The sequence below is a fragment of the Pristiophorus japonicus genome, chromosome 13 (assembly GCF_044704955.1).
Source record: "Pristiophorus japonicus isolate sPriJap1 chromosome 13, sPriJap1.hap1, whole genome shotgun sequence".
Taxonomy (NCBI): domain Eukaryota; kingdom Metazoa; phylum Chordata; class Chondrichthyes; family Pristiophoridae; genus Pristiophorus; species Pristiophorus japonicus.
In genome coordinates, this window is record NC_091989.1 from 107,984,136 (window position 1) to 107,999,160 (window position 15,025).

At 47.1% G+C, this 15,025-nt stretch overlaps 1 protein-coding gene across 1 annotated transcript in view; it reads left to right on the plus strand.

The window, feature by feature from the left end:
* The first annotated feature begins 549 nt into the window (after nt 1-549).
* Nucleotides 550-15,025, plus strand: part of pdpr (pyruvate dehydrogenase phosphatase regulatory subunit) — a 68,725-nt gene continuing 54,249 nt past the window's right edge. The window contains exons 1-5 of the mRNA XM_070897851.1: nt 550-732; nt 4,208-4,488; nt 7,168-7,301; nt 12,510-12,591; nt 13,885-14,048. Coding sequence (XP_070753952.1) covers nt 4,229-4,488; nt 7,168-7,301; nt 12,510-12,591; nt 13,885-14,048 — 640 coding nt within the window. The 5' untranslated portion in view covers nt 550-732; nt 4,208-4,228. The remainder of the gene's footprint in view (nt 733-4,207; nt 4,489-7,167; nt 7,302-12,509; nt 12,592-13,884; nt 14,049-15,025) is intronic.

Genomic DNA, 15,025 nt, shown 5'->3' on the forward strand with positions numbered 1-15,025 from the left:
CCCTACACCACCACTCTGGTTAAATAAGTTTCTTCGGGGTTCCCTATTTGAGTTCTTGGTGACTATCTTATATTGATGCCTTTAGTTTTGCTCTTCCCTAGAAGTGGATACATCCTCTCCGTGTCTACTCGATCGAATCATTTCATAATTTTAAAGACCTCTATTATATTATCCCTCAGCCTTCTCTTTTCAAGAGAAAAGAGCCTGTTCATTCTTTCCTGATAGGCATAACCTCGTATTTGTGGTATCATCCTTATATATCTTTTTTACATCCTCTCCAGTGCCTCTATATCCTTATTATGAAATGGCTCGATGTCAAATTTTGTTTGATAACGCTCTTGTGAAGTGCCTTGGGACTTTTTACTGCAGTAAAGGTGCTATATAAATGCAAGTTTGGTGGCTGTTGAAGAAGCCAGGCCCCTTGGCCCTGGTCCCTGTCACCTCCCACTTGCCCATCGCAACAAACAATGGCTCCGCCTGTCAATCACCCTCATCCGGGGTCTGCGGGAAAGGGGCGGGGTTCGCCGCGAGGCGCAGGGGTGCGTGATGACGTGTATGCGTGGGGAGGGGCGAGGAGGTGGACGGTCGGTTGGAGCCGGCGGATATGCTGGGGCTGAGCCGACTGCACTGCAGGTTCTCGCACAAACGTCCCGCCTGTAGTCGGGGCGCCAGGCAGACACGGAGCAGGAGAGGCCTCGGGGTCTGAGCGTGGGCCCGCCCGTCCGCCCGCAGGTGACTGAGGGATCGGCCAGGAGCAGCCTGTAGTCTGCTTCGGTCAGCACAGTGGGGGGTCAGGGGGGCAAGGAGAGCGGGCCCGGGAGAGGAAGCGAACAGGGTCGAAGTGAAGGGCAGGGGCTGGGAGGGCCAGACCGGGGTTAATACCCTGGGGGGTCAAGGCCCTGGGGGGGTCAGCAGACCAGGGTCAATGCCCTGGGGGGGGGGGGGGGGTCAGCAGACCGGGGTCGTTGCCCTGGGGGTCGATAGGCCCCGGGGTCATTGCCCTGGGGGGGGGGGGGGGGTCAGCAGACCGGGGTCGTTGCCCTGGGGGTCGATAGGCCCCGGGGTCATTGCCCTGGGGGGTTCAGCAGATCAGGGTCAATGCCCTGGGGGGTCGCCAGATCCGTGGTCATTGCCCTGGGGGGTCGCCAGACCGGGGTCATTGCCCTGGGGAGTCAGCAGACCGGGGTCATTGCCCTGGGGGGGGTCAGCAGACCGGGGTCAATGCCCTGTGGGGGTCAGCAGACCGGGGTCATTGCCCTGGGGGGGTCGCCAGATCCGTGGTCATTGCCCTGGGGGGTCGCCAGACCGGGGTCAATGCCCTGGGGGGGGGTCAGCAGACCGGGGTCAATGCCCTGGGTGGGGGTCAGCAGACCGGGATCATTGCCCTGGGGGGTCAGCAGACTGGGGTCATTGCCCTGGGGGGGGGTCAGCAGACCAGGGTCAATGCCCTGGAGGGCGCCATGGGAGCTCCGAAACTTCAGGCCCTGGGCTCGCCATGGGAGACCAGTTTACTGTGTGGTGTAGTCTGGGAGTTCAGACGGGGCTTATGGATTAAATAATCAAAACTGACGAAAAATCGTCGACCCGAAACATTATCTGTTTTCCTCTCCACAGAATGCCGCCTGACCCGCTGAGATTTCCAGCATTTTCTATTTCAGATTCCAGCATCTGCACTATTTTGCTTTTTGTGTAGTGGGGCTTGTGGATTGATCAACTGGGAGAGACGGATTTTTGTAGCTATTAATTTGGATAGCTGTAAACTCTGATGTGTTAATCGCAAGTTGTGTATTCTTGATGCTGAGTAAAATAATCTCTTGTGACTGACACATGTATCACTTTACAGAGTTTTTACAGAAATGTAATTGGTGTGTGTCTCATAGACCTGAATTTACAGTATATTGAAAGGTACAGGGGGTTACTTTGAATCGCCCCATCTGGAGCACTTTAGATTTAGTTGTTCAAACTCTTCATAGAAACCTAGAAAATAGGTGAGGAGTAGGCTATTCGGCCCTTCGAGCCTGCACCACCATTCAATAAGATCATGGCTGATCATTCCCTCAGTACCCCTTTCCTGCTTTCTTTCCATATCCCTTGATCCCTTTAGCCGTAAGGGCCAAATCTAACTCCCTCTTGAATATATCCAATGAACTAGCATCAACAACTCTCTGCGGTAGGGAATTCCACAGGTTAACAACTCTGAGTGAAGAAATTTCTCCTCATCTCAGTCCTAAATGGCATACCCCTTATCCTTGGACTGTGTCCCCTGGTTCTGGACTTCCCCAACATCGGGAACATTCTTCATCTAACCTGTCCCATCCCGTCAGAATCTTATACGTTTCTATGAGATCCCCTCTCATTCTTCTAAACTCCAGTGAATACAGACCCAGTCGATCCAGTCTCTCCTCATATATCAGTCCTGCCATCCCGGGAATCAGTCTGGTGAACCTTCGCTGCACTCCTTCAATAGCAAGAACGTCCTTCCTCAGATTAGGAGACCAAAACTGAACACAATATTCCAGGTGAGGCCTCAGCAAGGCCCTGTACAACTGCAGTAAGACCTCCCTGCTCCTATACTCAAAACCCCTAGCGATGAAGGCCAACATACCATTTGCCGCCTTCACCGCCTGCTGTACCTGCATGCCAACTTTCAATGACTGATGTACCATGACACCCAGGTCTCGTTGCACCTCCCCTTTTCCTAATCTGCCGCCATTCAGATAATATTCTGCCTTCGTGTTTTTGCCCCCAAAGTGGATAACCTCACATTTATCCACATTATACTGCATCTGCCATGTATTTGCACACTCAGCTAACCTGTCCAAATCATCCTGCAGCCTCTTAGCGTCACCTAAATAATTAATGTATATTGTAAATAGCTGGGGTCCCAGCACTGTACCCTGTGGCACCCCACTAGTCACTGCCTGCCATTCTGAAAAGGACTCGTTTATCCCGACTCTCTGCTTCCTGTCTGCCAACCAGTTCGCTGTCCACATCAATACATTACCCCCAATACCATGTGCTTTAATTTTGCACACCAATCTCTTGTGTGGGGCCTTGTCAAAAGTCTTTTGAAAGTCCAAATACATCACATCCACTGGTTCTCCCTTGTCCACTCTACTAGTTACATCCTCACAAAATTCCAGAAGATTTGTCAAGCATGATTTCCCTTTCATAAATCTATGTTGACTTGGACCGATCCTGTCACTGCTTTCCAAATGTGCTGTTATTTCATCTTTAATAATTGATTCCAAAATTTTCCCCACTACTGATGTCAGGTTAACCGGTCTATAATTACCTGTTTTCTCTCTCCCTCCTTTTTTTAAAAAGTGGTGTCACATTAGTTACCTTCCAGTCCATAGGAACTGATCCAGAGTCGATAGACTGTTGGAAAATGATCACCAATGCATCCAGTATTTCTATGGCCACTTCCTTACGTACTCTGGGATGCAGCCTATCAGGCCCTGGGGAGTTATCGGCCTTCAATCCCATCAATTTCCCTAACACAATTTCCCGCCTAATAGGGATATCCTTCAGTTCCTCCTTCTCACTAGACCCTCGGTCCCCTAGTATTTTCGGAAGGTTATTTGTGTCTTCCTTCGTGAAGACAGAACCAAAGTATTTGTTCAACTAGTCTGCAATTTCTTTTTACCCCATTATAAATTCACCTGAATCTGACTGCAAGGGACCTACATTTGTCTTCACTAATCTTTTTTTCTTCACATATCTATAGAAGCTTTTGCAGTCAGTTTTTATGTTCCCGGCAAGCTTCCTCTCATACTCTATTTCCCCCCCTCCTAATTAAACACTGTCCTCCTCTGCTGAATTCTAAACTTCCCCCAGTCTTCAGGTTTGCTTCATGACCTCACCCCTCTCTATCTCTGTATCTCTCTCTGCTCCACCAAATCTGACCTCTTATGCATCCCCACTTCCTTTGACGCATCTGTGCCTCAGCCATCTAGGCCCTAAGCTCAGGAATTCCCTTCTTGAACCTCTCCGTCTCTCCCCTTTTAAGACTCTCCTTAAAAGCTACCTCCTTGATCAAACTTTTAATATCCTATCATAATATCACCACCTTTGGTTTGGTGTCAGTTTTTGTCTGGTAATGTTCCTGTGAAGCGCCCTGGGATGTTTTATTACGTTAAAGGCGTTATAGAAATGCGATATGTTCTTGATTTCCATATGTGGACTTTACCTTTTACTGCTTCAGCTGTCCATCTCTCGGTGAACAATGAGGAGCTGTTCTGCGTCTGGACGGAGCTGTCTTCGGGCAGAGACGTTTCCCTGGCTGTTTGATGTTGTCCGCCCCTTGCAGCGCCATTTGTCCAGCAGCTGTCAGAGGGGAAGCTCGACAGCACCCGAGTCAAACGTGAAGCCGCTGCCTAGACAGGCCCACGTTGTGATCTGTGGAGGAGGGATTGTAGGATCGTCCGTGGCATATCACCTCTCCAAACTGGGTTGGAATGATGTTGTGCTACTGGAACAAGGACGGTACGCAATGAGAGAGAGTGTGGCTAACTGTTCGGAGAAAGTATTTTTCTTGTTTAGTCAAATGCAGATCCTGTGCAGCCATTTGATACTTCATACCAGATGAAGCATACTACTGTGCTAAATTCTGATACTTTTAAAGAGAGGAAAAGGGTAAGTAAGGCTGTGTGACAGGTATTTCAATGTAAGTGCACCAATGTTTCTATAATGAGCAGGGTCAAGTTGTGTCATCACCTCGGGCTGCTCCCAGTAGTTATACCATGTTACATAGAGGAAAATGCGTCCTTTATGCTTAAAACACACCTAACATAGCACAATGGACATTAGACAAAGCTTCCCTCACTAAATAAACCATGTATTGAGTACTGACCTAGGATATTAAAGATGCGATCCCTGATTTGGGCTGAGGTAGCTAGTCTCAGCTGGGGAGGTGATGTGTGGATACCACAGTCGGCCTCCACCACCTTTGCTAGGAAGGGGCAATATTACCCACACCTATTATCCAATGACCCTCAGCAGAAAGTGTGTGTGTGGACATTAAGTGAGGCCTGGATGAGTGCGCACGAGCAATAACCACTTGTACGATGAGCTAGCAGTCTCTCGTGCTTGTGGGAAATGTACTCCTTTTGGAAGTAACTCAAAACTGGAAGTAAAGCCAACATTAAAAGGTAGCCCTGTACATTATACACTCACTTAATAGTAGTAGAATTTTATCTCCTTTTGTAGTTGTTCCAATTCAATTGCCACAGTGCGAATGGAATAAAGATGAGGGTCTGATGGCAAATGAAAACGTGGGATCTTTTCTTTCTCTGGAACCGCAGCCTGGGAAAATTGTCACTGCTGCTTTCTAAGTGGATTTTAATCTCCCCTCCGATTACATAAGAACATAAGAAATAGGAGCAGGACTAGGCCTTTTGGCCCCTCGAGCCTGCTCCGCCATTCAATAAGATCATGGCTGATCTGATCTTGGCCTCAATTCGACTTCCCTGCCCGCTCCCCATAACCCTTGACTCCCTTATCATTCAAAAATCTGTCTATCTCCACCTTAAATATATTCAATGACCCAGCCTCCACAGCTCTCTGGGGTAGAGAATTCCATAGATTCATGACTCTGAGAGAAGAAATTCCTCCTCATCTCTGTTTTAAATGGGCGACCCCTTGAAACTATGCCCCCTAGTTCTAGATTCCTCTGAGGGGAAACATCCTCTCTGCATCTACCCTGTCAAGCCCCCTCAAAATCTTATATGTTTCAATAAGGTCACCTCTCTCTCATTCTTCTAAACTCCAATGAGTATAGATCCAACCTGCTCAACCTTTCTTCATAAGACAACCCCTTCATCTCAGGAATCAACCTCATGAACCTTCTCTGAATTGCCTCCAATGCAAGTATATCCCTTCTTAAATAAGGAGACCAATACTGTATGCAGTACTCCAGGTGTGGCCTCACAATGTTGTGATCTAGTTCCACAGCCACTAACACTGACTCAGTTGAAAGTTTTTCCATGTGCGAGGATAGATTTTGAAGCTCATCAGAGGAGCCTCACCCTGTTCTTATCTAACAGGTGGTGTTATATCACAGTGAGGAATAGCAACACTGGCTAACTCCGCGCACGCAAGTGACTTCCCTTAGTCCAGTGGTACTGAGGCCATTTCTATTGCTTGCAGCACTGTGCTGTCTGAGATTATCGAGCTGAGTACAAATCGGGTGTTTAGTCTCACACAAGTGGTGCATTTATCAACTGACCAAGTGTCCTGGCCGATATTTATCCCTCAATTAACATAACAAAATAGATTATCTGGCCATTATTACATTGCTGTTTGTGGGAGCTTGCGGTGCGCAAAATGGCTGTCGCGTTTCCCACATTACAACAGTGACTACACTCCAGAAGTACTTAATTGGCCGTAAAGCACTTTGAGATAACCAGTGGTTCTGAAAGGCGCGATATAAATGCAAGTCTTTCTTACAAGGAAGACTTACTTTGAACAAAATTAATTACAGTAAATTGTTGTCATAGCTTCATTGTAAGCGGTATAATGATGCAGTGGGTTCACAATGGTGGGGATCATTGGGTGTGAGAGAGCCTGTGCCCCGACAGTTCATGTTGTAACAGCAGCACTGATTAATGAGCCTTTTTAAATTTAATTCCGAGTTCAGTCCTGAAATAGGTATGGGCTGTTGGTATCACCTCGCAGTCGCTCAGTGTTCGGCACTGTGAGAAGTGAACAATGCGCTCACACACCACATTCCAACGTGAGCTTCGAGCTGCGGACTCAGGCTCGCCGTCAGCTGAAAGTGAAGTTCGGGCATTGGGACTTGGCCCAAGATTCACCGTCAGTGTTCTTGTACCTTATGTACTCTTGCATGCTGTTTTTGTGTGTAAAAGAATAATAGTTGCTCATTTTTTTTAAATTTTGTGAGCTGAGCAAGTGGGATCTATTCAGTCAACCAAATTTATCCACCTGTGTGCCTGTTTTCCTCATCAACTTTACTCTGTTGATGTTCTAACTGATATGGATTTAAGAAAATGACGTGAGACAGTGTATGTGTATATTTAGTATATAAGCGTGCGTGGTGTGTGTGTGTGTGTGTGTGTGTGTAGCTGGGTATGATAGATGGCCCAGTCCCAGCCTGTGTGCTTCTGCTATCTCATTGCCTCCCCTCGGTTCTGTTGGTGTTGATAGGTTGGCCGCAGGAACCACTCGTCTCTGTGGCGGCATTGTAAGCACAGTCAAGCACATCAGCATAGAAACAAAGATGGCAGACTATTCAAACAAACTGTATCAGCAGTTGGCACAAGAAACTGGCGTCACGACAGGTAAAGGCTTTGTTTCCACATTGCTTGTTTTTTTTCTATGGGTTGGGTTATGCAGATATCATCACCTTCCACCGTCTGGGGAGAAGTGCTTCAGGAGACCCTAGTCGGTGAACAGGACTAAATGTTCACTTATCGAAGCACTTCAGTTATTTTTCTAACTGGGATACATAAATTCTATTTTTGGATTTTCATCTAAGTACATAGTTAGTGTACAGTGGAGAGCTGGAATGTAACAAACTACCAGTTTTGTTGGGAGGACGGAGGTTGTGGTAAGTTTATCAGGTGGCAGTTGGATTGGTGATTCACACATGTAAAGAATAAGGTTTACAGCATTTCTGTTTGTTTGTATATGTGGGGAGGGGTTATAGTGTGACTGTTTACTAGTGTACATGGGGGGAGGTGTTAGTGTTTCTGTTTACCCTGAGTACATGGGGAGGGGTTACAGTGTGTCTATTTGCCCTGTGTACATGAGGAGGGGTTACAATGTTTCTGTTTACCCTGTGTACATGTGGAGGGGTTACAGTGTGTGTTTGTGTACAGGAGTAGGGGTTACAGTGTGTCTGTTTACTTGTGTACATCGGGAGGGGTTACAGTGTTTCTGTTTACCCTGTGTACATGGGGAGGGGTTACAAGTGTGTCTGTTTACCCTGTGTACATGGGGAGGTGTTAGTGTTTCTGTTTACCCTGTGTACATGGGGAGGGGTTACAGTATGTCTGTTTACATTGTGTACATGGGGAAGGGTTAGTGTTTCTGTTTACCCTGTGTACATGGGGAGGGGTTACAGTGTGTCTGTTTACCCTGTGTACATGGGGAGGGGTTACAGTGTGTTTACTTGTGTACATGGGGAGGGGTTACAGTGTGTCTGTTTACCCTGTGTATATGGGGAGGGGTTAGTGTTTCTGTTTACCCTGTGTACATGGGGAGGGGTTACAGTGCGTCTGTTTAGTGTACATGGGGAGGGGTTACAAGTGTGTCTGTTTACCCTGAGTACATGGGGAGGGGTTAGTGTGTCTATTTACCCTGTGTACATGGGGAGGGGTTACAAGTGTGTCTGTTTACCCTGTGTACATGGGGAGGTGTTAGTGTTTCTGTTTACCCTGTGTACATGGGGAGGGGTTACAGTATGTCTGTTTACATTGTGTACATGGGGAAGGGTTAGTGTTTCTGTTTGCCCTGTGTACATGGGGAGGGGTTACAGTGTGTCTGTTTACCCTGTGTACATGGGGAGGGGTTACAGTGTGTTTACTTGTGTACATGGGGAGGGGTTACAGTGTGTCTGTTTACCCTGTGTATATGGGGAGGGGTTAGTGTTTCTGTTTACCCTGTGTACATGGGGAGGGGTTACAGTGCGTCTGTTTAGTGTACATGGGGAGGGGTTACAAGTGTGTCTGTTTACCCTGAGTACATGGGGAGGGGTTAGTGTGTCTATTTACCCTGTGTACATGGGGAGGGGTTACAAGTGTGTCTGTTTACCCTGTGTACATGGGGAGGTGTTAGTGTTTCTGTTTGCCCTGTGTACATGGGGAGGGGTTACAGTGTGTCTGTTTACCCTGTGTACATGGGGAGGGGTTACAGTGTGTTTACTTGTGTACATGGGGAGGGGTTACAGTGTGTCTGTTTACCCTGTGTATATGGGGAGGGGTTAGTGTTTCTGTTTACCCTATGTACATGGGGAGGGGTTACAGTGCGTCTGTTTAGTGTACATGGGGAGGGGTTACAAGTGTGTCTGTTTACCCTGAGTACATGGGGAGGGGTTAGTGTGTCTATTTACCCTGTGTACATGGGGAGGGGTTACAAGTGTGTCTGTTTACCCTGTGTACATGGGGAGGTGTTAGTGTTTCTGTTTACCCTGTGTACATGGGGAGGGGTTACAGTATGTCTGTTTACATTGTGTACATGGGGAAGGGTTAGTGTTTCTGTTTACCCTGTGTACATGGGGAGGGGTTACAGTGTGTCTGTTTACCCTGTGTACATGGGGAGGGGTTACAGTGTGTTTACTTGTGTACATGGGGAGGGGTTACAGTGTGTCTGTTTACCCTGTGTGTATATGGGGAGGGGTTAGTGTTTCTGTTTACCCTGTGTACATGGGGAGGGGTTACAGTGTGTCTGTTTAGTGTACATGGGGAGGGGTTACAAGTGTGTCTGTTTACCCTGAGTACATGGGGAGGGGTTAGTGTGTCTATTTACCCTGTGTACATGGGGAGGGGTTACAGTGTTTCTGTTTACCCTGTGTACATGGGGAGGGGTTACAGTGTGTCTGTTTAGTGTACATGGGGAGGGGTTACAATGTGTCTGTTTACCTTGTGTACATGGGGAGGGGTTACGGTGTTTCTGTTTACCCTGAGTACATGGGGAGGGGTTTAAGTGTGTCTATTTAGTGTACGTGGGAAGGGGTTACAGTGTGTCTGTTTACCCTGTGTACATGAGAAGGGGTTACAGTGTGTCTGTTTAGTGTACATGGGGAGGGGTTACAGTGTGTCTGTTTACCCTGTGTACATGGGGAGGGGTTACATTGTTTCTGTTAATTGTGTACATGGGAAGGGGTTACAGTGTGTCTGTTTAGTTGTGTACATGGGGAGGGGTTGCAGTGTGTCTGTTTACTTGTGTACATGGGGAGGGATTACAGTGTGTCTGTTTACCCTGTGTATATGGGGAGTGGTTACAAGTGTTTCTGTTTACCCTGTGTACATGGGGAGGGGTTACAGTGTGTCTGTTTACCCTGTGTACATGTGGAGGGCTTACAGTGCGTCTGCTTAGTGTACATGGGGAGGGGTTACATTGTTTCTGTTTACTTGTGTACATGGGGAGGGTCCCAGCTGTTTTCACTGTACATTAATGATTTAGACGAGGTGATTAAATGTCGTATCTCCAAATTTGCGGATGACACTAAGTTGGGTGGCAGTGTGAGCTGCGAGGAGGATGCTATGAGGCTGCAGAGCGACTTGGATAGGTTAGGTGAGTGGGCAAATGCATGGCAGATGAAGTATAATGTGGATAAATGTGAGGTTATCCACTTTGCTGTTAAAAACAGAGAGACAGACTATTATCTGAATGGTGACAGATTAGGAAAAGGGGAGGTTCAAAGAGACCTGGGTGTCATGGTACATCAGTCATTAAAGGTTGGCATGCAGGTACAGCAGGCGGTTAAGAAAGCAAATGACATGTTGGCCTTCATAGCGAGGGGATTTGAGTACAGGGGCAGGGATGTGTTGCTACAGTTGTACAGGGCCTTGGTGAGGCCACACCTGGAGTATTGTGTACAGTTTTGGTCTCCTAACCTGAGGAAGGACATTCTTGCTATTGAGGGAGTGCAGCGAAGGTTCACCAGACTGATTCCCGGGATGGTGGGACTGACCTATCAAGAAAGACTGGATCAACTGGGCTTGTATTCACTGGAGTTCAGAAGAATGAGAGGGGACCTCATAGAAACGTTTAAAATTCTGACGGGGTTAGAAAGGTTAGATGCAGGAAGAATGTTCCCAATGTTGGGGAAGTCCAGAACCAGGGGACACAGTCTAAGGGTAAGGGGTAAGCCATTTAGGACCGAGATGAGGAGGAACTTCTTCACCCAGAGAGTGGTGAACCTGTGGAATTCTCTACCACAAAGTTATTGAGGCCAATTCACTAAATATATTCAAAAAGGAGTTAGATGAAGTTCTTACTACTAGGGGATCAAGGGGTATGGCGAGAAAGCAGGAATGGGGTACTGAAGTTGCATGTTCAGCCATGAACTCATTGAATGACGGTGCAGGCTAGAAGTGCCGAATGGCCTACTCCTGCACCTATTTTCTATGTTAGTGTGTCTGTTTACCCTGTGTATATGGGGAGGGGTTACATTGTGTCTGTTTACGAGTGTACGTGGGGAGGGGTTACATTGTTTCTGTTTACTTGTGTACATGGGGAGGGGTTAGTGTGTCTGTTTACCCTGTGTACATGGGGAGGGGTTACAGTGTGTCTGTTTACATTGTGTACATGGGGAAGGGTTAGTGTTTCTGTTTACCCTGTGTACATGGGGAGGGGTTACAGTGCGTCTGTTTAGTGTACATGGGGAAGGGTTACAGTGTGTTCGTTTACCCTGTGTACATGGGGAGGGGTTACAGTGTGTCTGTTTAGTGTACATGGGGAGGGGTTACAGTGTGTCCGTTTACCCTGTGTACATGGGGAGGGGTTACAGTGTGTCTGTTTAGTGTACATGGGGAGGGGTTACAGTGTGTCTGTTTACGAGTGCACATGGGGAGGGGTTACATTGTTTCTGTTTACTTGTGTACATGGGGAGGGCTTACAGTATGTCTGTTTCCTAGTGTACATGAGGAGGGGTTAGTGTTTCTGTTTACCCTGTGTACATGGGGAGGGGTTACAGTGTGTCTGTTTAGTGTACATGGGGAGGGGTTATAGTGTGTCTGTTTGCTCTGTGTACATGGGGAGGGGTTAGAGTGTGTCTGTTTACCCTGAGTACATGGGGAGGGGTTACAGTGTGTCTGTTTACCCTGTGTACATGGGGAGGGGTTACAGTGTGTCTGTTTTCTTGTGTACATGGGGAGTGGTTACAGTGTGTCTGTTTACCCTGAGTACATGGGGAGGGGTTATAGTGTGTCTATTTACCCTGAGTACATGGGGAGGGGTTACAGTGTGTCTGTTTATGCTGTGTACATGGAGAGGGGGTACAGTGTTTCTGTTTACATTGTGTACATGGGGAGGGGTTACAGTGTGTCTGTTTACCCTGAGTACATGGGGAGGGGTTACAGTGTGTCTGTTTACTGGTGTACATGGGGAGAGGTTACAGTGTGTCTGTTTATCCTGAGTACATGGGGAGGGGTTACAGTGTGTCTGTTTTCTTGTGTACATGGGGAGTGGTTACAGTGTTTCAGCTTACCCTGTGTACATGGGGAGAGGTTACAGTGTGTCTGTTTACTGGTGTACATGGGGAGAGGTTACAGTGTGTCTGTTTACCCTGAGTACATGGGGAGGGGTTATAGTGTGTCTATTTACCCTGAGTACATGGGGAGGGGTTACAGTGTGTCTATTTACCCTGAGTACATGGGGAGGGGTTACAGTGTGTCTGTTTACATTGTGTACATGGGGAGAGGTTATAGCGTGTCTGTTTACCCTGAGTACATGGGGGTGGCTGTAACGTTTGCAAGTTGTGCACCATCAAAGTGAATGAGCACTGAAATGTAGCTTCAAACTGGTCTGCTTGCCTTTACCAGGTTATATCCAGACTGGTTCAATCTCACTGGCTCGTACACAGGACAGGCTCATTTCCCTACGCCGTCTCGTCTCACGATTACAGTAAGTAAAACCAATGGCATGCCCCTCTGTTCAGAGTGACTTCAGATGGTGCTTGATTGGGGAAAACGCAGGTCAAGTGTCCTACAGAGCGCCTATGTGGGTCGATTGCTGGGGCTGCCTATGGCTACTGTTTAAACAGTGGTGTAGAGATGCTAATGTCGTCAACATTGCAGAGCTGGGTCACAAGAATGCCGGATTGCATCCAACTAATCAAAATGGTTAATTGCATTGGAACAGGGAAACGTGACTCTCGAATACAAATCTGGTGATGATCAGATATTCCCTCATGGGCACGAGTTTTGAAACCTGTCCGATCTCCATGTGTGTAGATTTGTTCACCGGTTAATTCATTAGAACTATGACCCAGTCCTGGCTTGTACAATACAGGTCAGAAATAATGTAGGCAAATGTATATGTAACTTACCATTGAATGCGGTGTTCTAAGTTCCACATATTACTGTCACTAAATGCTCCCCTATATTCATAGGGCATTAATTGATCATGAATGTGTGACTTGTGCATCAAATTCTGTGGCGAGTATAGGTACCAATTTCTGAAAATCTGAGTGTGTTACAATGACACTGTATATTAGAAGTACTTCCAGTGCACAGTGCCAAGTACGCAGGTTCAAGCCCCACACTCTTGCTAAGTTCTTGATCTTGGCTGTGGTGAGGCTGGGCATTTTCCCTTGGAGAGGGGAGGAGAGGATAATGGCAACATGTCTCCCCACTGTCACGCACCTGCAGACCAGTGGACACGAGTGGCAAGGGAGCAAACCACTCGTCCTCCTTGGGATGAGCTGAGAGAGCAGAAATGAATGCATAATTTCCACTGGACAGCGTCGTACAAAAACAAACCCTGTGCAATGCTTAAAGGAAGCAACAGTGAAGTCACATTAAGCTGTTTAGTTTATAATCATGTAATTTATGCAGTGTTTAAAATGTTCTGCTAGTACTAACTGACACTCTGGATTTTAATAGAGCCACTTTGAGATCACTGGCCCCACTCCAGAAGACCCTGGAAATGCAGGAATTTGTTGTGAAAATGTGAAAGGACTGCTTTGCTCGTGACCACTCTTGTATTAATTCTATGTCCGTGTGCAAGTTATTCAGAAGTCTTCACAATGAGATGTGATGGTCCATCATAGCAGATCCTGTGATCATCACTGCTGTCTAATTGTATCAATAGTGACCACGTGCAAGGCAACTTGCTCGCTTTCCTGCTGGGAGTGTGTGCGTTCTGTAGGACTTGTAATACACAGTATTAAATGTTTTCTTTCATTTGTGTTATCAGGGTAATGGGGATCGCCTGCGACATCATCAGCCCAAAGCAGGTAGCACAGCTGCACCCTCTGGTAAACATCCATGACCTAGTGGGAGCGATGCACGTCCCAGGAGATGCAGTCATCTCGCCTCCAGATGTTGCTCAGGCACTCGTGACAGCGGCTGTGCGCAACGGTGAGTATTCACATCATTGATGACATCTGCCTGATTATTTTCTAATAGTGAGCAGTTAAATGATAATTCTCAAAGAGTTTGGTTTCCTATATAACCGGGTAAACACACTAACCCTGATATTTGGCTTGCTTTTCGCTTACAGTACAACCTAGACAGTCTCTTTCCACATTGCACTTTCAGTGTACTTTGTACGCCTGTGAAAGGACTTGTACATGGTTTCGCCAAGCGGGGTTAACATGCAGCTCACACCGTGCTGTTTACGGTACCTCAACCCTCCAATTCTCTACTGGGTAGTGAGGTCAGCAGCAGGCTGGCCACATGATGTAATGCTGGAGTTATGGAGGGTTTATTGAGCCTGTAGATATGGTGAACATTCCTTTTGTCTCTGCAATCCCATTCTGTGGAATAAGAACATAAGAAATAGAAGCAGGAGTAGGCCATTCGGTAGAATTGCCTTCCTAAACCTCCTTTTACGACTCCTTCAGATCCACCTCTTTGACCAAACCTTTTACGTTTACGGTCCTATATAAATTCAAGCTGTCCAGAGAAAGCTCTGGAATTTCCTCCCTAAACTTCTCTGCCTCTCTACCTCTTCTTACTCCTTTTAAATTTGGTTCACTAATGTCCTTTAGTGAAGGAAGTCTGCCATCCTTACCTGGTCTGGCCTATATGTGACTCCAGACCCACAGCAATGTGGTTGACTCTTAATTGCCCTCTGAAATGGCCTAGCAAGCCACTTAGTTGAAACAAACCGTTACAGGAAACAAGAATAGGAATAAAACCGGGAAGACCACCTGGCATCGATCTCGGCACCGGCTACGGACACGACAATGGCACACCCAGCCCAGTCGACCCTGAAAAGTCCTCCTCACTAACATCTGGGGACGTGCCAAAATTGGGAGAGCTATTCCACAGACTAATCAAGCAACAGCCTGACATAATCATACTCACAGAATCATACCTTTCAGCCAATGTCC